The following is a 22,813-nucleotide window of genomic DNA, read 5'->3' as shown; positions in this document are numbered from 1 at the left end:
GTTTTTCAGCACACGTCCAAATTTTCTAAACTTAGGACTGGTGCTGAAAAAATCGTCATTTCCTGTCTTGGTACGAAAAATACTATTATCACTCGATTGTATAAATAACTATTAAGAGCGTACAAGGGTTTAGCTTCGGACAAGAACCAAAATTACTCGAAAAATAGGGCATGTTTAGGAACATAATTCTCAGGATGCAAGAGATGGAATACAACAAAAAATGGACGAACGGTTACAAGGCAAATTTTTTTCCACTTTAGGTGCATTTTCCCGGCAGTACATCGAGAATAATCACATAAGTTGCTATAGCAAAACCGTTTCTTATGTCACGAGCCACGAAATTATGTTTTCAATTTTTTGAAGTAAGTTTTTATTTTTAAGAAACTAACCAAAAACTATTTTGTTTCTAACACGGCGGCCATTTTGTTTTCACTATATTTCTATGATGGATGTTCGATTTTCTATTGTTATATAAGACACAATACGAGTTTCATTTCAATTAAAAGAGATGACGCTATAGTATTTGGTTTTTGCCCGAAGCTAAACCCTTGTACGCTCTTAAATGGCTTGGGATAAAAAGATGAAAAGAAGAGTTTTCGTGTGAGTTTTGTTCATACGAGGCGTAGCCGATTACTAGTTTTTGTATTTTTCTTTATCCTACTTCAAAATATGTGGTATCATACGTATATTATAAAAAATCATAAATAAACAACAGGAACGATGCTTTTGTTATTTCCAGCTGTTAAAAATCGAGCAATGAAGCAACCAATGAAGCTGCTCTTAGACATTGAGATTTGTGTCTAATTCTAAAACCCAAACTGTGGAAAGACGAAAGGTTTTAAGGATTTATTCGACAATTATTTATCACATGAAATTCATTTCCACAATCGTTTCAAATGTGTGTGGTGGGTGGATTCAAGTTTTAATTTACTAAGCAAATGACCAAATGATTATATAAATGCCGACCAAACTGAATCTGACCGTGTTTCTCAGGTCAATCTTGTTTTGTTACGGTGGTCGATCCCGACACATTCCGAGCTTAATATACAAAAGTGGCCGTTTGGTGTACAAAAGTATACTTTTCGTATTGAAAGTCAAATTTAAGGGTATGGAAATTTTCAGAATTGTGCAAGAAAAAAACGCCATCTTGTATTTTTCAATATTAATTTCCAAATAAAAAGTCAATAAAAATAATTTATTAAAAATTAAACTAATAAACATCTTTAAACAGAGAGAAAAATATGTAAAAAATAATAAAAAAAAATATTAAACTTAAATGCTTGATTTGTAGAAAAATATCTTTTTATACTTTGTGAAATAAACAAGAAAAATTAATTTAATTAATTTTACGGTAAAATTTAAATTTATACTTAAACGCAAGATTCTATGATCTAAAAAATAAACGAAAAATATTTCATAAAAAAGACATTTTAACTATTTAAATTTGTGTCTAAGTTTCGACATTGATTCCAATTTTAAACTAATTTTTTTTTTTTTAAATAAATGATCGTTGAATTTAACAATAGTTTTTTTTAGTTTTTAATTAACTGATGATCGACTATTCGTTTAAAAAAATATATTTTATCTACAATTTCCATTGAAATGGATGTTTCAGTTGAAGCAATTGGACAGTAGAAATAAAATGACTGCTCAGATGTCGTCCACTGTATTTTTAGATTTTTGCAACACGGCAAATCACACTTGCAGGGACTACACCTCCAAATGTTCGACTCCAGACCAGACGATAAAAATGTATTGCAGCTGATATTCCGGAATCAGCGTTTTGTATTACACTGATATGGCTACTGGTCACTTATCACTGCTGCCAATGTTGTCTATCAAAAAGACATACACTTAAACTCACTAACAGACTTGAATTGTTGCAGTCCATATCCGTTAATTTGCATCGATAATCTGCCTACATTCGTCTGTCAATTGTGAAGTTAACGAGTAATGAATGTAGTAATGAAGTAGTAATGAATCAGTATTAGTCTGTTATGACGGGAATAATTATTTACGTATCTGTTGCGGACGGTAGATTTCGCGAGTTGCAGCTCGAACGAGGTCAGGGCAACACGCGAAAATGTCTTAAATCAAAGGGACCAAATTACGAGAAAAATTCTGTAATTTGGTGTCGTGCCTTGAAAAATACGTGGTGTGATAGTAGGTTTTAAAAGGGTTGGAAGACTTGAAGGGACGACTGTTCAACTCCATCAATAACAACGCATACATTATAGGGAATGAAATAGTGATCCAGATTATCAAAATTTGCGTTGTGTGCGTTTCATCTAATGCGTTGGGACCGAAAAACGAAACAAGAGCTGTTTCATTTGTCTACTTGTGAAAGTCTGAATGAAGAAAATGGTACAGTTTGGTGTTGTTGTTTGAACCACTTAAACATTGCAATTTACAAAATCCGGAGATACATAGCCTACATGTTGTACAAGTGTGATTTGCGTTTAGTTTACAAAATATTTTTGACAAAGATTAGTTGTACGAGGTGTTTGTCAATGAATCTAGCTAAAAATTTGTCCAATTTATGAAATTTTTAATCGACAGAAATTAAACGAAAAAAAAAACGATAATCGCGCCACGAATTATTCCAGCGTCGTTCTTAACGAGTTCATTGAAAATGACGCTCCTGTGGAGTGTGTGTTCTTACTGACAGATGTTATGTAATGAGAATGTTAACGAATTGCGAATTTTGCAGTCTACCTTCTTGGGTCCAATCGAGCAAATCAAATTAATTCTTTATGCTTCAACATCACAGTTCGCCATTGTAGGCACCCCCTTTGTTTTTTTCCTCTCACATACATATTTATACAATTTCGCTTGATAGCTTTATTATAAGATTTTTTTGTTTCACAAAAAAATATGGTAAAATGATGATGAAATGGGCCTCTATGTACAAAATGGGTGAATAAATTCTATAGCAAAACAATTTTGCGTTGAGTTTTCTTCTTTCTTTTTTTTTCTCTAAAATTCTTTTCGTTTCATAATAAAAATGTTGGAATCGACCTTCCCTGAGATTTTACAATTATTTTTTCCAGAGTCCACTTTTTCTTCACAACAAAATTGAGCTGAATTTAAGCGATTCAATATTTTCCATAACGTTTTTTTTTTCGAAAAAATTTCAATTTAGGTTTTTTTTACGAAAATCTGAGTTGTCCGATGTGCCATGGTCATTTAGGTAATTCTTCTCTTCTTTAAAATAAAATCAACACTTGATATCTCTGTTTTATGAATGGAAAAGCTTATTTTTAAGAACAGAATTCTTATAAATACCTTGTGATTCCTAAAAATTTCTAAATTTAAGAATTTAGAGGAATTTTGTAAAGAATTTTATGGAATTCAATTTTCTGAAATATCCCCTGTACAGAACAACACCAGGCAGTCCGTTGAATGCAAATAAATGCAATTTTTATTATAAAAATTCATTTTCAATGTGTGGTCCCAGTGGGAACTTCTAACATAAATGTCATAAATGTATGAAGGTTTAGCATTCAGTTCAATGATTTGAAAGCTTTTTGATACGCTTGGTTAGCGCGAACACAGTATACATATGAAATTTCAATTTAAAAGTGAACTTTCTATGTTAGAACACACAAAAACGATGACATTCCTCACCTTCTATATCAATTAGACAGACCAGTCTTATACAGATAAGATGGCTGGGTATCGATAAACTGTCAGTAGTCAATATCAAAGATAATCAGGAGGAATGATATTATTCGGCCTGTACTGATACTTGGCAGAGATGATACAGCGAGTGGACATGTCATGCCTATTTATTGCTTGTATTAATTGACTGTCAGGATGATTTATCAAACCAACAACTGATAAATCAAATGTTTTAACATAAGAAACGGAGTCGTACTTGTTTTTTCCAAAGTATCTAAACACTGAAGGCAATGCAAATCCACAGTTACACACGGATCCAAACTTTCAGGGGAATTTTAGCTCCGTCATTTTGCACACGTATTGAATTTGTTTGTGTCAATTTGCATCTGGTGGTGAATTTGGAACGATTCTGTGGCGGTATGTTGCACACATATAAAATTCGTTTGCGTCAAGTTGTATTTAGTGGTGAATTGGAAGTATTTAGGGCCGTCATGTTGCACAAGTCTAAGTTAGACAACATACGAAAATGAATTCACCTGACAGTCTGGATCCGTAATTTCTCTGATCCGCTGAGGGTCTGCATTACCTTCGGTGTTCATATACTTTGGTTTTTTCAATGACTATTTGTCGACCCAACGCACTTCAAGCAAAAGTGTTCATAGTCCACAGCTGCCAAATAGGGTACTATTTTGTATGAAATTGATTTTTACAGTGTTTTACAGTTGTGTGACACACTGTTCAGTTTCAGTACGATATTTAGAGTACTACTCATGCTTGAAGTGCGTTGGTCCACTACATCGATATAAATTGAAGAGAATATAATGTAAATTCAAAAGAAATTCAAACAAAGAGGAGGTAATTACCAAGTTTGAATATAGATCTGTCATGTTGCATCCATGCTGTTTATGTATGAACATGATCAATGTTGTAACGATTGCGTTCTTCAATTTTGAATCTTGACATTTTTTGCAACTTCGAGATTACCTGATAAGGGAACTGTGTGTTCTTGCGGAGTTACATTACCCGTTATTTGCTTTGTTAAAATAATTTGACTTTTGGTTCTGGGAATGGCACCGAATTCAAGTTCCAATCGAATAGAATAATGCAACGTAATACGAAAATCACATTCGATATACAGTTCTGTGGGAGTCACATTTTCATTTACATTTTCATTAGCACAGTCTTAATGCCTAACAAATTTTTCACGCTGTCGTTGTACTTCACTAAAACCACTTTCGATGCACGAATATTCAGTTTTTCACCAGCGCACAATAATTGTAGACATGTGGCCCGTTCAAGAAAGTCTCCCATTTTTAATTCTCGCAAAAGTTCTTTATTGCTGCCAGCGCTTGGCGGCATCGATGAACAGATCTGTATTGGAAAAATGGACACAATTAGAAATAAGGAAATACTGCCGCCAATACTGTCAACAAATAAACGAACCTGTTTTAACAAAGTGTCCTTTGATTTCACCTTCAACATGTAACATAAATCGCTTAGCAGAGCCCACTTGACCGCACCCTCGTCCCGCAAATGGTACAATGGAACGTGCGGTGCTTGCGATTCTTCAATTTCAAAGAAATCCGCATCTGAATCATCATCGGAAAATTCAATAATTTCTGGCTGCTCCGATGCACTGTCCGGGTGTAGGCTAACGGTCGATAGGGATGGTATAGCCGTCGGTTTGTCCGCACCATTCGCTTTGGTATTGTTTTTGTCCGTCAAATTGGTCAGCACCACCGTACACGGCGATAGGTTTTTGTATTTTGACTTGATGTTTCGATGATTCTCCGGCGATGTAATTGCGTTCGGTGGCCGTTTGCGTGTTGCCGATTTTGTAAGCATTATGTTCGAATTGGAATCGCATTTAGACTCTTTGACTTGCTTGGAAGCACCGACATTGGCTGAAAGAGCCAGATTGGATTCTGGTTTTATCGCGACTACTGATAACTTGTCCGCTTTGGCATCATTTTCATCGATTGGAACTCCGTCAAACATATTATAACCGTACTCATCGGGGTCTGTGTGGAAAATATTTTATTTTTAGAATAATTTTTCAAGACTTTTTAGCCGCGTAGAGCGTCAGCCCCGATTCTGGAGGCTTTAAAGTCAAGAAACAAAGTTTTTCATTGATAATCGGTAGGCAAACTCAAAAAAAATGCTTCGGAAAGGGGAAGTGAAATAACTCCAGCATACGACACGTACCGTATTTCTTCCAAGGGCCCTCGAATTTCCATGGCATTTTATTCGGGCCGGTGTTTTGAATGTCATTCAAATAACTCTTGAGAAATGCAATCATTGGATCATCATTTTCAGCGAGCATAATCGGTGTTTGACCTAAAACCATAACATCACAAACATGTCAAAAAAGGACAAACACTACACATACCAGAATACGTAGCCAGGAGCGGATCGGCGCCGTACGATAACAGCAAACGAACAACTTCAATGTAACCATTCTCAACAGCCTCGTGGAGTGGTCTTCGTAGAAAAAAAAGAATTGAACGTGATTTTCAACGGAGATCCAGGAATTTCGTATGAACTAACCTTATTCCACCGAGAACAGCCGTTTCAGAATGATTCGCCCCATACTCCAGCAACAAACGGGCAATGTCCAGGTGACCGCGCGAACACGCCTCATGCAATGCCGTGTAACCGGCATTGTCCTTCTGGTCCGGATTCATTTCCAATCTTTGCAAGCAGAAGGCAATCACGTCAATATAACCCAGGCGAGCCGCTTTATGCAGAACCGTTTCTCCGACACCCTTGTTCAACACCCAACCACGTATTTCACGATTGATGTCATTTTCGTCTTTCTCCTGTAAGTAGTTGATGGCTGCCGATCGTCTCTTCTGCTGTCCACCTTCAGCGGGTTGAGTTAATGGCTTCTTTTTCTTGCGAATGTAGTCGAAACCTGACGGTGGAGAAAATTTTCACATTTCCATTACTATTCTCTCTCTCTCGCTCTCTCTCTACATTCGAATAGATTCATAAAGTATATGTCACACTTGTTGTATACCAGAGCATACCAAAGTCGCTTTTCCCTTAAATGTCATAGGAAGGTTAGAAACGAAATACTCCAAAGCTTAGCGTTTTCGAAATCGCTCAAACTTTTGCACTTAGAATTCATTTTTTCTTCAGGACTTCAATCTACCAAAAACATGCTTAGGCCGTTGAGGTCCAAAGGACCTAAGAGTTTCATATGCCGATTCTAATTGATTCAAAGCACAGAGGAAAATAAGGAATCAGTTCTAAAAGCAAAATTGACGAGCTACTGTTGAGTTTACGAGTGGGAAAAGTGTGTATAACGAAAAATGATCTACTGCTAGAAAAATGTTTGAATTTTCTGTTACAAGACTGCAACGAGGAGTATGGCTTCTGAAATATTGGCTAATTTTGCGCCAATTTACTCTGCACGAACGGAGTTACACCTAAAATTCTTCGAATCGGCCAGCTGTTACCTTAATTTTATATTCTCACCTGAACTTCCTTTCCTACGACCGCCACGTGCTCCTCTGCCTCGCTTACGAATCAACGAAAGTGAGCTCGGCGTTATGCCTTCCCGTTCCGATACACTCGGCGTATCTCTTTCGTTCGAATCAATCGGTTCATCTTTAATGTCCAACGCATTTCTTTCACAATCATTGATTTCCGTATCTTGCGTTTCATCATCGTTCAGCAAACTATCATCATCCATTTTCTCCTGCTTGACAATAGACACATCGGCCGTAATTTCACAATTAGCTTCCTTACTATCGCCGAAGTCCATATTCATCTTTTCAAGGTACTGTTTGTACTTCTGGTCAAACGTAATGGCTGGTACGCTTTTGTCGACGGCATGTAAAGGTGGCGCTGATGCTGGACGATCGTCACATCCAAACACTTCACGAATAATTTCCTGATTCTTTTGTGTGCGATATTCTTTACGTGTTCTTGAGTTCAGGACAGCCGTTTCAAATACACTTTGGTGTTTGAAGACATTTTCTGAACCAGGAGTTGAGAGCAGTTCGATCTCATTCGATTGGGGTAAGAGTTTCGGTTCATTGGAATGGAGTAGCCGTGCCTTCTTACTGTTCCTGTTGATTGGAGGAATGATTTTCTGATGCAATCGATCAATGATAGACGTAGATCGTATATCGTTGGGAACTTTTTCTGCGGCCTCTGCAGTCGTTTTTACATTAGTGCTCGGAGTATTGGTTTGGTGGGATTGCTTCGGTTCCTTTTTAGTTGGTTTCCGATCGCTCAGCTCGCTAAATGGTTTCAAAAACAATTGCTTCTTTTCAGAAAACGTCTCTGAAGTGTCACTCGAATGAGGATCTAGGTCTGGCAGCGAGATCGATTTACGGTACCACGATGGTTTTTTTATTGTAATCAAACTTGCCGGGATTTTGAGGGATCGTTTGAATTCATACACTTCGTTCTCCCAACCCGGCGGAAATTGCTCGATCGACGGTTTGGTGGTGGGTTCTTTGAGCGCCTTTTTTTGTGGAGAATTTCGAGACCACTTTTTTTCGACCACTTTGTCAGCCGCATTTTTAATCTTTTCGGGCGTTCGTTGATCCATTGATTTAGCAGAGCGAGTTCGTCGACGCGTTAAAGGTAATTCCTCATTCTCGTCGCTGTCACTCGATATTGACTGAACGGAAGCATTACGACATCCCTTTTTCTTCGCACTGTCGTTTTTTGATGACTCACCAGTGGTTTCAGTGTCGTCGAATTTCCTTTTACCGTCGTCCTTACATAACGTCTTACATTTGGATCTTTGCGAGTTTCTTTCGGCTCCTTTCTTCGAATCATACGATTTCCGCTCGAAGACTGACACATTTTTCACCATTTTGTCGTTGCGTAAGACTTTACTATTAGCTTTTTGTCGTTCCAATTCCTGTTTTCGTTTCGATCGCGTCATTGTCTCTTCAATTTTCACATTAATCACACCGGGCTCCTTTTTGACCGGTGTTTTCAGCACCTCCATCTTACAATCAGATTCATCGTCGTCACTAATCACTTCCTGTTTTATGGCCACATATTTTACAGGGCAGTCTTTGTCATCATCATTGTCTGACTTATCATCGGAATCAATTCTCGGAGTTTTTGTCCTACGCTTCAACGGCTCCGAATCGGATGACGACTTAGCACTTTTTTTCCGCTTCGTATGATCATTTGTTCGCTTGGAGTTTTTTGAACCGTTCTCAGAGGTCTCATCGTCCGATGCGTTTTGATAGCCGACACTAGATCTGGTTCGTGGTTTTCTAACGGTCTTCTTCGGCCGTTTGTTTATTTTCGGCGAAACATCACCGTCGCTTTCCGAACTCGATGCGATCGATATTCTCTTTTCATTTTCGCGCTTTTCTCGTTGCTGTTCCTTTTTGTTTTTGGAAATTTTATCGGTCAGTTTGGTGAACACAATTGCTCGCTTTTGCGCCTGTCTGGTGGTCTCTGAGAGTGTCGATGAATCGTTGACAACATCGTCACTCTGAGACGCCTTTAATTTTCCCGTCTCGTTCAAACTTTTTTGTCGCAGAAACAATAACGGTTTGTCTTCGTCACTGGAACTACCTTCATCTTTCTTCGGGGTTTCATCCTCCTGATTAACTGTCTTCGCAAAGCTTGCCACATTTTCGTCAATATCACATTTGTAATCTACACCCGGGAGATTTTGTAGCGGTACGTCCTGTCCAACTGTTTCAAATTCAGTGTCGAAAAACAACGACTTGCCACGTCGTCGACGACCGCGTTTCTTTGTTCCCGTTCCTTTTAGCTGTTCCACAAAGTCATTACAAGCACTTCCCCAATCCAATAAATCGAACGCAGTAGCGTTGTCGCTGTCGCCACCTGGTTCGCAGACCGTAACCGGCACCAACTTTTCTTTCATATTTTCTACATCACATTGATTAGATGCGTCCGATTTAGGTTCTGGAACGGATGTTGGCATCGGAGTGAATCCCTTCAGTTCGCCTTTCGTACGAATACGAGCCGCAATCAACGATGCAATGTCAGATTTCGGATTTTCTTCGTCCACCGTCTCTGTGCTGCTTTGATTGCGTAACAATTTTTGTTTTTCAATTTCCTTCATCTCCAAATTGGTTCGTAGTTTCGATATGACCGTCTGGTCGGCACCCTTCAGTGTGGTCGGTTGGCGAGACGTGGATTGCTCCGTTGTAATTGAATTTAAGCGAACATTCGGTCTAACTGCTACATCAGATGACGGTCGCGGTGTATAGCCCATGGGATTGAATTCTCTGTTACGAATTTCCGATGACGGACAGTAGGACTGTTTACTCGAGTCGGGTTGTAATGTTGGTTGATTCGTTGGCCATGGTTGTTGATACACTTGTTGTGGTGTATCACACACACCTTGTTTCGGATATTGTTGACTGGGAGGATAGCCAACATCGTTGTAATACGGTTTCGCGTCATTTTTGTACGATTGGTACGGTTCGGAATTGTAATTTTCGTAAGGATGATGCTTACTGTCTCGTGGATAACAATTCTGTTCCGCTGGCGATGGAACTTTATTGTACATTTCTTTCTTGCTCTTTTGATACGCCAAATGTTTTTCATGTTGCTCCGTTGGATATGATATAATTGGGGGATGTGAAGTAGGTTTACTTTCCATTGGATTGTGCATTGTTTCCGGATAGTGGTACGGATACTGTTTGTTATAATTTGGTGAAATGTTATCTCTAATCGCCGCTGCTGTATTTCTCATTTCATTTGGCTCAGTATCATTTGGTGGCATTGCTCGTACAGATGAATAGTTTTGCTCGGGCAGTACTCTTTGATAATTTGCTGTTGCGAACCTTGGATGAAAAATAATTTTTTCTGCGGGCATCTCAAACCGATCATGACTCTTTGAATCTGCTGCTGGAGGATATCGTTCATCCATGTGATAGAAATGTTGATTAGGCGGTTCATTAGGTCGCACTTGCTTCGATTTCGGATACTGGTTATGGATCGGTGGATCGGCCTGTCGTTTCCTGGAACAATGCGGATCGTAATGGCCTTGTGGTACATGTTCAACGATTCGAGACTGAACGGGCATTGTTCTATGGTTTTGATACTGTGCCATATATTCAGGTTTTTCAGTTGTAGCGTATGGATATGGTGGACGGTCTTTTATCGTTTCAACAGACGAATTAGGAATTGAAACATTTTGTGAGTCCTTCGTTTTGAAGTCCGAGTATTTAACGGACGTTTCATGCGGTTTGTTGTGTGAAATCAATACATGCTCTTGAAGTTTGTTGTGGTAGTTTGATTTTAACGGTCGATTCTTCGACAGTCGATTGTCGTTTTCATACGATCCGAAAGCGCTTGGCGCAGTTTTACAGTCTTGTGATTCAGGATTGATTGGAAGATTTTTGAGTTCTTCGGGTTTTCGGCCAAAAACTGTTGGCACAGTCGGATTTAGCACTGGTTTCGATTGATGTTTGAACGAATCGCTTGGCAACTGATGTGATCGACTTTGGGTCGACGGTGCTACTGGTGTTGGTGCTGGAAATTGTACATACGTCGATAGACCATGTAAGTGATGTGGATACTGCTGATATCTGACATCCTGCAATTTATCAGTATTTTTTTGCGGCACATTTTGACTTGTCGATTGTTGTGATGTTGGTCGCTGAATCGGAAGCGATGGATACTGAGTATTTGTTGTTGGATGTTCATGGCGAGATGATATGTGATTGGCAGTACTTTTTTCGCACACTCGGGTGTGTTTCTGGAAATTAGGTGAAAAGTCTACTTTCAGCGACAACGGAGTATTATAGTCGCGTGACGACGACGGTACAGCATAATCATCACCCGTCGAATCGGCTTTAGTTTTAACAGTTTTTACACTCAAATCTAACGGAGACTCACGTTTTACTGGCGTTAGCACAGTTTTGACGCTAGTGGAAGTTGGTTTTTGCGGAATATTTGGTTGTGGCTGTAGCAGGTGAGTCTTAGCTACTTGAGCAGTTGATTGATGTCGTGATGTTGTCGGTTGAATTGTTGTCTCGGAATGCTGAAGCCTGGCTTGTTCGACCGATTGAGAATTAGCTAAACCTATTCGCGAAACTGTCACGCTAAGATCGTGTTTTTTAAGATCATTAGGCGGTCGCAAACTATTACTGTCAACAGAATTGGGCTTAGATCGGGAGACATGTTCAGCCCCGTATATTTTGGTTGTCGGTTGGGATGATCCAGAATAATATCGATTACCATCCACAATCTGATTACCCTTCATGTCTCGTCTGATCGTTGCTTCAGCCGGTTGTTGAGGATAATTGAAACTCTGATGATAGGACGATCCTCTGCCATAGAATTGATCGTTAGATGTCGGATAGACGACATTTTTCGATTGATTCAATTTCGGTGTATCAAATATGCTGCAACTGAGATCGGTATCAGATCGTCGGATCGATATGTCTTTGTTCAAAGTTTTCTTAATAATTTCATAATTGAGATCAGCCTCAGACGCCTTCCGATAGGCGTATGGATCCATTATGGTTTTCTGTTGTGAATTAAACATATTATGCTTGTCCAATGACCGGTTAGCAGACGACGGCTCCTGTGCATGTTTGTTGGAGATACTGTCGCTGCGGTGATTTAGATACGATTCATGTCTTTCATTCGAATGTCGGTGGTCGTAACGGCTTTGCTGCGCTACCAAATTTGGCAAGTGTGGTGACGGGATATCGGATGTTTTTAACGGTTTCGTTAAGTCCACATAATCGGGAAATGATTTGTTTTGTTTCGATCTGGTGTCGTCGCGAAGATTATTGTCAGTCTTGTTGGAGTATTGATTTGGTGGATAATGAGTAGGCTGCTCAACTTTAATTGAATATTGATGGCCAGGAAAATGAGTCGTTTCTGGAGGTAGATAATAATAGTTTGGTGTACCAGACTGCTGCGGCACATTTCGTTTCGTCAACGACTTTGAAGACTTTGATTTAGATGGTTTCTGATATATTGCTGAATTCACGGTGTCCTTAAACTGTGTTGGACTAGAAGCTGTCGTTGGTATGTTATATGATGTCGGTGGTTGTGTCTGATTCGGTGATGAGTAACGATATGTTGGGCTTTGTGCCGGCAATGAACTAGGTGTCTGCATAACATGATGCTGCGGCGATGGACTAGCTCCGGCTGGACTTTGTGTTACGCGACCGCTGAGTGGAGACGATGACAACGATATTGGACTCTGTGAGATACGAGGACTGTGACTAGGCCAATATTGCGGTGGATTCATGTGACCGCTGCTAGGAATATCAATTGGCTTCGAGTTCATGACAGGATGTGATGGTCGATTCGATGGAGCGGCCATTTGTGGGCCGCTGGTATGTTTCACTGACTGTGGTGGTTGCTTGTAATGGTCTTGATACATACCGGGATTTGATTCAGAATAGCCGGGACGTTCGTAACTCAGTTTGTTTGGTTGCATTCTCTGATGTAAATCGGGCGTATATCTGGAGTTAGTAAACTGTTGCTGACTTTGTATATAGTCTAATGGTTGACTAGCTACAACCGGCTTCCCTATCGGTTTCTCATAGTATGATGGCTGATTGTAGGTCGACTGTAATCTTTGATTGAATACGTCAGATTCAACGGTGATAGACTTTCCAGATTGGATCACAGCCGCGCGACTACTTTCACGTTGATGAGGATGACCAATACTGTCTGATTCAACCTTTTCCTTGTACGATGCATTCAGTGGATTTGATGGATGTAACACATCGTGAATGCGACTTTCGTACAAATTGTGTGGAGCGGTAAGAACAGTTGATGGATACATGGACGGATGTCCTTTGTGCATATCGGATGGATATTGCTGCCTAAATCTTTGATCATTGGATGGCTGTGGCTCAGCCATACTCTGCTTTTGTGACAAATGTTGATGTTGCTGCTGCTGATGTTGCGAAAGCGGGACACTTTGTGTGGGTACTATCGACATCGTAACATCCTGCGAAATTTGCGGATAGCTTCGATAGATGATTGATGGATCAGATGGCGTCGCAACTGTTGCTGTTGGTGGTGCTATGATTATACTCGACTTTTCCGTTTGGATGGGATAAGGGTTTTTATGTATAACATGCGCTATCGGTTCGTCGACTGAATCATGACACTTTTTCTTTTGTGAAGAAAAGTCCGGCGTTTTAACGTACAGATTGGACATACTTCGACTACCGTCCAGTGAACGGTCGAATGAACTAGCTTGTGTGGACGGTGTTGTTGATGTTTTAAGTTGTAAATCGCTGATGTAATTCCGCCGTTTGCTAATTTCCGCAAAATTGGCTGGATTAATGGGCGTTTGGTGGGATGGCTGGTGTTGCTTTAGCGAAGTCTCCATTTCGTTGAAATTAGGATTTGGTATTTTCAAATTGTTCGTTGAATAAGCGTGCGTAATTTTACTGAAATCTGGAGGCTTCATGCGTAACGAACTCAAATCTTCCGTGGACGGTTTCGGTCGGGTAAAGTCGGGATTGCTTACATACAAGCTATTCGGTCGTCCAGACAACGAATGCGATTGTGTTAAGTCTAATGTCATGTCATTTGGTGAAGCAGTACGCGGTGACTTTTGATTTAATTTCATTGATGCAATGCTTGTGTCCGTCGATGAAGACTTTGGTAACTCAATGTGTGAAATGCTTTTGCTACGAACCAAATGATCGACAGCAATTGTGTTCGACGTCACGTTGATATTGTCACGTTGATCATCGCTGGTTTCGGCAACGGTCGACAGTCGTATCACCGACCCAGAGTAAGCAACCGGATTCTGCACGTTGCTGGAATGCTTTGAATCACAACCAATTTTCTCTTCCGTCCGTATAGTCGTCGAACGCATGTCGATTTCTGGATGCTCGTCTAATTTGTTCACTTCATAGATTGTTCGTTCTGTCGTTGGATCGTTTGTGTCCACTAAACAGTTAATACTATCTACTGAATTGTTTAAAACAATTGTATTCGCAGGTCCTGCGGGTTGCTGTTGAGCAGAAATATCGGCATTCTGATTGTCCGTACCGCCACCTTTATCACTGATAATAGGATGTACCGATGGCGTGTCATCGCTGTCCGACCCAACTTTTCCAGTTTCACCAGAACTGGTTGGCTCGTTCTGTAATTTGTCACCATTTGAGTGGTTGACATCGTCAGTCGAACCGACCAGAGATAAAGCGTCTATTGAACAAGCTTCTGAAGACATGAGACTCCTTCCCGATTCATTCAATTTTTCGTCGGAGGATTTATCGATGACCGCTTTAGCACCTTTTTCTGTCGTTGGAGATGACGATTCACTTGGAATTGCCGTTTCCACATTATCACCGTGGCTATCACTCACATTATTGCTACTGTTCGAATGGATCACATTCATAATAGAATCATCTAATATTTCACTACTATCACAATTAGCAATACTTGCTGTCGTTAATTCATTTATAATCTCACTTTTAACTAATTCTATATTAGGTTTTGTTTCTGTTCGGCAATCACTTTGCACTTCAAGTAAGACCGAACTTGAAGCCAGGTCATTTACAGTGTGGTCGTTGTTCGATTCGTTAGAACTTTTAACAGTCGCGTTCTCTGTTATTGTCACCGGAACTGTTGAATCACTTTCTTCCTTCACCGGTGGTGATTCACAGTTCACTTTTTCGTCCCGGCGTTCATTGGAACAGAGATCGCTAGACTCAGTCGACGATGTAGGTACTTGCTGTTGATCGACGTTACTTTGTTTCGAATTTTCTGTTGATTTATTATTGGCGGCAGGAGAACAATGTGAGTCGTCAATTAGGATGGTTGTTTGTTCGTTGTGATTAGCTGGTGATTGATTTGGATCGGTAGTTGTGTTGTTGGCTTCTCTTGTGTCCGATTGTTTTGCGTTGACGTTGGAGTCAACATTGTTTGATTCGGCTTTTGGATCAATCGGATTCTCATTTCTCTGAAAACAAATGAAATACATATTAGTCGTATTGCTTGAGTGATTAACGTCATCTTAATTTATGTCTTTAATGGTTGTCGATACGAAATTTTCTAATACCGGACCTACGAAACAATAAAACGGAAGTTTCGTCGAATGAAAATCTTTGAGCTAAAAATTTAGACTAATCATAATTCGTCTAAGGCTAAAGCTAAAAATCATTACTGCTTCTTCTGACAGACACTAAAGTTAATTTGCACAATAGTACACGCATCTGTTGTGGACGGTTGATTTTAGGCACTTCCGCTTGTCGCCCTCACTTACATAAATACAAGCATACATAATATATATTATGCACCTGTTGCCAAGATTGGTATTTTGACGTGTAGGACATTATTGCCCTAGCCGAAGGCGTGGGTCATAATGCCTACACGTCAAAATAACAGTCTGGCAATAGGTGCATATCATATTTTATCTGTCGAGAACAGATATATCGAGATAAACAAAAACTCCCTAGAGGGATAAGCACGAGATTATCGTTCTAGACAGATAAATAACTATTAACAACAGAGCGTACACACTTGATCGCATACGAAAAAAATATATCAACTTTTACAACACAGGCGAGAAAATCCCCTCCGATGAACTTTGGAAGCCTTTGTTGTGAAGAAGTTGGCGGAAAAAAGTTGGAAATTGCATTTTCTCAGGTGACTTATGACCCACGTTGAACAAATAACTTTTTCGGCCGAGAAGGTTATTTTTTTTGAGATATTCGAGGTTATTGAACTTTTTGATTTTGGTTGCCGTGTCAAAATAGGTCAAATTTCAGTCTTCAAGCCACGGGCTTTTTTAAGCGTGTATTTTACACATTGTGTGTAAAAACTTTTTGAAAGTGTGTATTTTACACACTTTTTTGTTCGTAGTAAAAGTGTGTAAAATTACACACTATGCCTAATAAAAAATGTAAAAAATCGACTTATTGCCAAAAAAAACTGAGGCTTCATTCCAAACGAAGCTTTATGAGCTTAATCCATTTAACTGATAATTAATATTTTTTAATTTCAAATGAGACACTCGAACCTTACTTCGCTCTTTTAATATTTTCTGTACATTACTGCAAGTCTTTTCGAAAGAATGAAGAGAAAATTGAACAATTGGGTAGAGCTAAGAGTAAAAAAGTATCCAGACGCTCAATACATCGAAGAAATCATCATCGTCCGAAGACGAAAAAGTGGAACAAGCCGTTCCAATTCGCAAACAGATTCTTAGCGCATTGTGTGAGTGCTCCTTTTGTGAAAAGCAACGAAAGATAAAAGCGAAGCCACGTTCGACGCTGAATTTGTGATTTGGAAGGAGTAAATTTGGAGCTGCGTTAAATGTGTAATAATTACACACTCTTCAGTCTACGAGTGTGTAATCATTACACATTTTACTCTAAAAAAATGAAAAAGTGTGTAATTGCAAAAAGGTATTATACACACTTTTTCGGAAAGTAAGAGTCTAGGAATTGATAGAAAAAAAGTGTGTAAAAACTCAAAAAGCTTAAAAACACCCGTGACTTCAAGCGCAAAAAAAAAACTAATCTGAGCCTGTTTGTATGGTACCTTAAGGCCAGTTCATGGTCGCATATATCGCAAAAATGTATGCGAGTATGAACTGGCCTTAACTTTCGATTGTCAATAATCAAAATCGTTGTTAGTGTAACTACTATCACTAACCTCTAGCCACACGGCGGAGGCAGAAAGTTAAATTATTTTGCAGAAGAATAAGTTCAGACCTCGCACTCAAAAACGGCGTGCCTTATTAAGGAAATAAGGAGGTTTTTTTAAAAAAATAAGGAGAAAATAAGGAATTTTTCGGTTGAAATTAAGGAGAAAATAAGGAGCTTGGAAGTAAATTTTTGGGTAAAAATCTTGATGATTTTTTATACGCACACCCCCTGCACGCTTTTTTAGGCTCATAATCAAAAATTACGAAGTTTTTCAAAAATTCCCATACCCATATTCAACGATTTTACACTAATTTAATCCACTTAAATCCACTTAAACGCAATGGGCCACGTTCAGAAACGAAACGTTCATGACATCTGGGTAAACTTTCACGACCAAAGTACATCGTGAGAAATCTAACCTCAAAGTTAAACTTGACAGCGTTAACTCAACGAAACGAATGTTCACTCAGTGAAGAATTTTTCGTTCCTGAACGCGGCCTATGAATTACCATGGTTTAATAGTAAAAGTTAATTTGAAATTATTAACCTTAGCTTACCGCTACTTTCTTATACCATGTCAATTGTTTATTTTGTGGACTGTGAATATTTACGTGTAAATATTAATACAAATAATCCACACAACCCACAAAATAAGACTATGGCTCTTTACAACATTCCATTGGTTGTAGGTCGTGTTTTGAACCTCAGGATAAAACTGTACATTTCTCAATATGCTACATTCCTTAATTTTCTTTTAGGTGAAGTAGAGATTTGAGGTCAGAATTATATCAAATTTGTAAACAACACAATAATTTGATCAAATGAATTTAAGTTTATGTAGGTCTTGTTTTTTTGTGTGATCTACCACCAAATAGTTTGTTGGGAAAGTTTCCCTCTTAGTACATCAGTGAAATAATAAAATAATGATTCTTCCCATAGATGACTTGGAACAGGTAGATTCCATTGACCTTTTCAAGCCTCCAACAGGTCGCACACAAGTGGCGTCCACCAAAATTTTGAAACTTTGGGACCCCCTCCCCCACTGTGCTCTATTGTCGTTAGATTGTTTCTTAGACTGACTTTTTGTAAAGTCGATGCTTTAACTGACTTAGTATGACCGCGCTTTTTAGCGTGAGACAGAGGCAATTCTTTCCAAACATTCGTCCGTTACCTTCAATTCTACCCTCCCTCCCCTTCTTCAACACCGCTCTTCCCATTGAGTGGGAAGGTAGCAAAATTACTGTAATCCACGTGGATATTTTTCTTCAGTAAAATCGACAACAAGGAACTACATTTCTATGGTTTGTTTACTAGCAGTAGGAGATCGGGTGAAGATTTACGATGACCCTATTGCTCAGTATTCTGCCGCGCAGCGATTTTTTTTTATTATCTGTTATCCAAAAATGTAGTTTTCTCGTCAAAATTATTGAAAAATAAGGAAAAAAAAGGAACTTTTTCAAAAATAAGGAGGAATAAGGTGGTTTTTTCAAAAATAAGGAAAATCAGGAAAATAAGGAGTAGTACGACCCCTGAATAAGTGATCGTTTTTGTATATCCAAGAGGTATATTGCTTCAAATAAATGATTATGAGTCTCCTCAGTTTTGTTGGCAATGGAGGAGTATGCTTTCTTTGAACTCGACTGATACATTTATGATTTTATAAGATTTTATTATTGATTTTTCTTATCGACTCTCGTCTATTAATTGTGAACTTTTTCCGCAACTCGCTGTAAGCAAAATCTGAGCACTGTATGTCAATGTGAAAGTTTTCTTTCGAAAAATAACAACACTCCACCGCACATAGAAGACCCAAGATTTCAATTTATCGCATAAATTTTATGCAAATAAGTAACAAAACGTTTTTTTTTTCTTGTGAAATGTAAAAAATAGTTGACATAAATTAAAAACTTTTATGTAACTGACCTAGAAACTTTTCTGGTCAAACAGAAGTGTGTGTGTGTGTGTGTGTGTGTGTATAAACGTGGATTGAATGTATGCAGCATGAACAAGTACATAAATAAGATACAATATATAAGCGCGCTACTACCCATAATAGTTATTTTTCTACCAAGGTAGGTATTTTCTATCACTAGATGTCGATCCGAGGCGAAGCGCAGATACCTACCGCGGTAGAAACAACGTTTTTTTTTTGTGATACAGATCATAATCACACCTTTCCAATGCAAAACATTAATCTTATTTTCATTGCATATCTACATGTAAACTAAAATTCGTTTCATTGATCGAGTTGTCTGCATGTTATCCACAAATGTATTGTATCCTCGCACTACAAATGAGTGCTGGAAAACGTTTCTCGCACGCTAACGAAGGTATCAGTGAAAAAATCTTCATTCATATGGCATCAAACACATGCATAGAAAGGTGAGGATTATGGCTCGGAATTGCAAAAAAAAATATTTTCTCGAATTCAATTCTTCCGATCGACAGACACTGGAGTCGATATCAGTAGATATACACAGACATAGAATGATTTCGTGAATTATTTAAAGATAAAAATAGTAGACAAAATCATTAAATTGTTTGTGTATCTTACTATACGGAAAGGTTATAACGACAGATTAATTTGTTTACCAATTAGGCCGGAACATGCCTCTTAATTTTTTATATTTTTAAATTATTTTCTAGTTGTGCTTTAATGATTTTTTTTTATTCAGTTGGCAATTGCTTACAAGTTGACACTTATATGTGCAATACGCAATGGCAAGTACCCGAAGCCAAGTTATAATTAACAAGTCTTCGGAATTCTCGCTCTGATCGATGATTGAAAATATGCGGCTTGTAGTTTTAAATGTACGGCTTAAAATTTTTGTGTTATGTAATATATTAGATACTTCGCATCTCATCACAGAACGAAAAATTTACAATAATCAATAAATTACAAAACGTTGGTTGTATGAGCTGGTACCAAAATGTTAGAGTTGAAAATTCGGATTTGCTCAAAAGCTAGATTTATTTATCGCCAAATATTTCGTCCTCACATCAAGGACATTATCAATGGCTGAAAATACATTTGCTTCAATCAGATAACGACTAACTCAGGACTATCAAAACAAAACACAAGTAATTCTACTCATCAAATGTTTCCACACCACATTGGAAGCTCTTTGTCACTGAAATATACGATAAGAAACTATGCTTTTGCTCCAAAGAAACAAGGCATCAGAACAGTCGGAGCGTTTGCTGCGACCTAGCCCCGTACGGAACCCTAATACGTCTACAACCCTCTAATGCGTCTGTTACCAAAATGCAAGTCAAGTTGGGCATGGTCAAATTTACGTACGAAGCCCGTACGAAGTACCTCTCAAATAAAACCAACAATTTACGACATTATTTTAGAAACCCAAAATTTTTTGCCAACTTTCCATTGGGTATTCAATTACCTCTCAAATGAAACAAAAATTAGCAAAACCAGATGATATTTATTCGATTTATGTGCAAAAAACACTTAGGGCCTAGTAGCGGCCTTAGTCCAAGGGCCAAATTTAAAACTTTTTTTGCCACAATTCTATTCGGCATTCAATTACCTTCCATAAAAAACTAAATCTAGCAAAATCGGATGAGATTTATTCGATTTATGTGCAAAAAATACTTAGGGCCGAGTAACGACCTTTGAGCCCTCCCAACAAGCCCACGTTGCATCTTACCCAAAAACAGTGTTCAGCAACTTTGTTCTACTCGTCAATACCTTTCGTTTGATATATCACAAGCCGCTATTGCGTGCGTATTTCGGTAGATATCGTCGAAAGACTGAAAAACACCTATAGGGCCCTAGCCCTACCTTACTTTTGTCGATACCAATCGGGGAAAAAAAGAATTTTGAAAAAAGATGATTTACTCAAGTTAGAGGGGTCACATACAGACGGACAGACGGACATTTTTTTTATTGCGGATTCGTTATCTATGAACATAGACAAATGCTTTGCCCTTACCGTCTGCTTCCAATTCAACATGTTACAAAAACGGCATATTAATCTTATAAGCCCCCAGTACTTCGTACGGGGCTAAAAATTCAAACTCACTAGTAACATTGCTGGTCAAAAAATTATTAAACGTTCAGGACCCTTTAAATTTAATACGGCATGCAGCTAATTGATAAATAAATAATTTAAATTGCTAAAACGGAGCTGCGCTATTGACTAGGTAAACAATCACATAGATGATATGAACATAACGTTGACATTGCGAAACAAAGGATTCGAATTTACCGATCGCAGACTATTCTTCGAATTACGTTATCGTACGCCGTAGCGAGCATTACACTATCTTGCTGAACGTTCATGCAATTCTGGGCTTTTCTAATATGAATCATTTCTAACACAAGTCTGAGCTTCAAATTAACTTTTCTGTCGATATGGGATATGTTTTTGCTCTAAAGCATGTTTCAGTAAGGCACTGTGGTCAACATGTTTGTGTTGATACATTCGTTTGCACAACTTTTGTTTCGTCTGTCCAACTCCAACATATACTGAACCGCATGAGCATGTGACTTTGTACACTACATTTGATTGTTGCAACGTTGGCGTCTTGTCTTGAAGTCTGCTGAAGACCGTTTTTCGTAGATTGTTCTCTCCTTTTCCGACTAACATAAATTCCTTGCTGCACGTTGACGTCAGTTTCTCAAATAGTCCTTTTACATATGGCACTGCAATAATTGGTTTTCTCTCTTGTTCGGTCTTCAGCAGACTTAAAGAAATCCATATTGAATCCAGGTTGACATGATTTTTTTTTTGATACAATGATTGGATGTAATGGTGATTGACATCGTTCATTCCTCAATAATTATTTCCACTTCAATATGAAACCTATTGCCACAGTTGATCTAATTGTTGTACCAAAGACTTCAGCATGGTTCAAGCAGAATTTATTTTTGATGATTTGATGATTTTTGAATGCGGCTGGCTGGCAATCTTAGAATACGATTGATGGACGTTAAAACAAGTACGTGTACCGAGAACGCATGGGGTACTATTGAAACTATGGATGGCGCTCCATAATAGGTTCAACATTTGAAAAATGTCTTGATTTTCTTATTATTTTATTCTCGAGGAATCAATTCAAGAAATTATTTTCTCAAATATAAGCCTTGCTCCAACTACATCGCACTGACTACTTTTTAGTTTGATAACACTTTGAAAACGAAAAAATTATCTTGCTTTTTCTTATACAAAATGTTACACATCAGCTATGTATGTACAATATACATATATAAATGTAATCAATGGCACAATCATGCTACAAGAATACGGGATGAATATATGGCATAATAAATATTTTATTTACAAGCTCGTAATTGACACAGCTTTAAAAGTAGGTCAGGTCAAGGTAGTCTTTCATTAGTTTTATATAAAGTGGATACGTCAAGAGTTGTTTGAATTGACAGTTTATTGGTTTGTATGACCTAGTAATTTTCTGCATAAATAGTAATTCCGATTTATCGAACATAAACAGGAATTCACGGGTTCTTTGAAAGCGACATTTTAATTTATCATTAATGCATGTTGTTTGTGGTCCTTTATGTTGTGTTTCTGGTCCGGAATAAACATTTGATATTAGTTATTTCTAAACATTAGGGC

The 22,813-nt window shown here is 38.3% G+C and overlaps 1 protein-coding gene across 1 annotated transcript in view; it reads right to left on the bottom strand.

Moving 5' to 3' along the window:
- Positions 1–1,542: 1,542 nt before the first annotated feature.
- LOC119084801 overlaps positions 1,543–22,813 on the bottom strand; it is a 48,833-nt gene continuing 27,562 nt past the window's right edge. Inside the window, exons 3-8 of the mRNA XM_037194868.1 lie at positions 7,102–15,529; positions 6,169–6,535; positions 6,011–6,102; positions 5,827–5,958; positions 5,065–5,642; positions 1,543–4,992 (exon numbers count right to left, since the gene is read on the bottom strand). Of these exons, the coding sequence (XP_037050763.1) occupies positions 4,783–4,992; positions 5,065–5,642; positions 5,827–5,958; positions 6,011–6,102; positions 6,169–6,535; positions 7,102–15,529 (9,807 nt within the window). The 3' untranslated portion in view covers positions 1,543–4,782. The remainder of the gene's footprint in view (positions 4,993–5,064; positions 5,643–5,826; positions 5,959–6,010; positions 6,103–6,168; positions 6,536–7,101; positions 15,530–22,813) is intronic.

The sequence above is a fragment of the Bradysia coprophila genome, unplaced genomic scaffold (assembly GCF_014529535.1).
Source record: "Bradysia coprophila strain Holo2 unplaced genomic scaffold, BU_Bcop_v1 contig_94, whole genome shotgun sequence".
Taxonomy (NCBI): domain Eukaryota; kingdom Metazoa; phylum Arthropoda; class Insecta; order Diptera; family Sciaridae; genus Bradysia; species Bradysia coprophila.
This window is presented reverse-complemented; position numbering and strand designations above follow the sequence as displayed.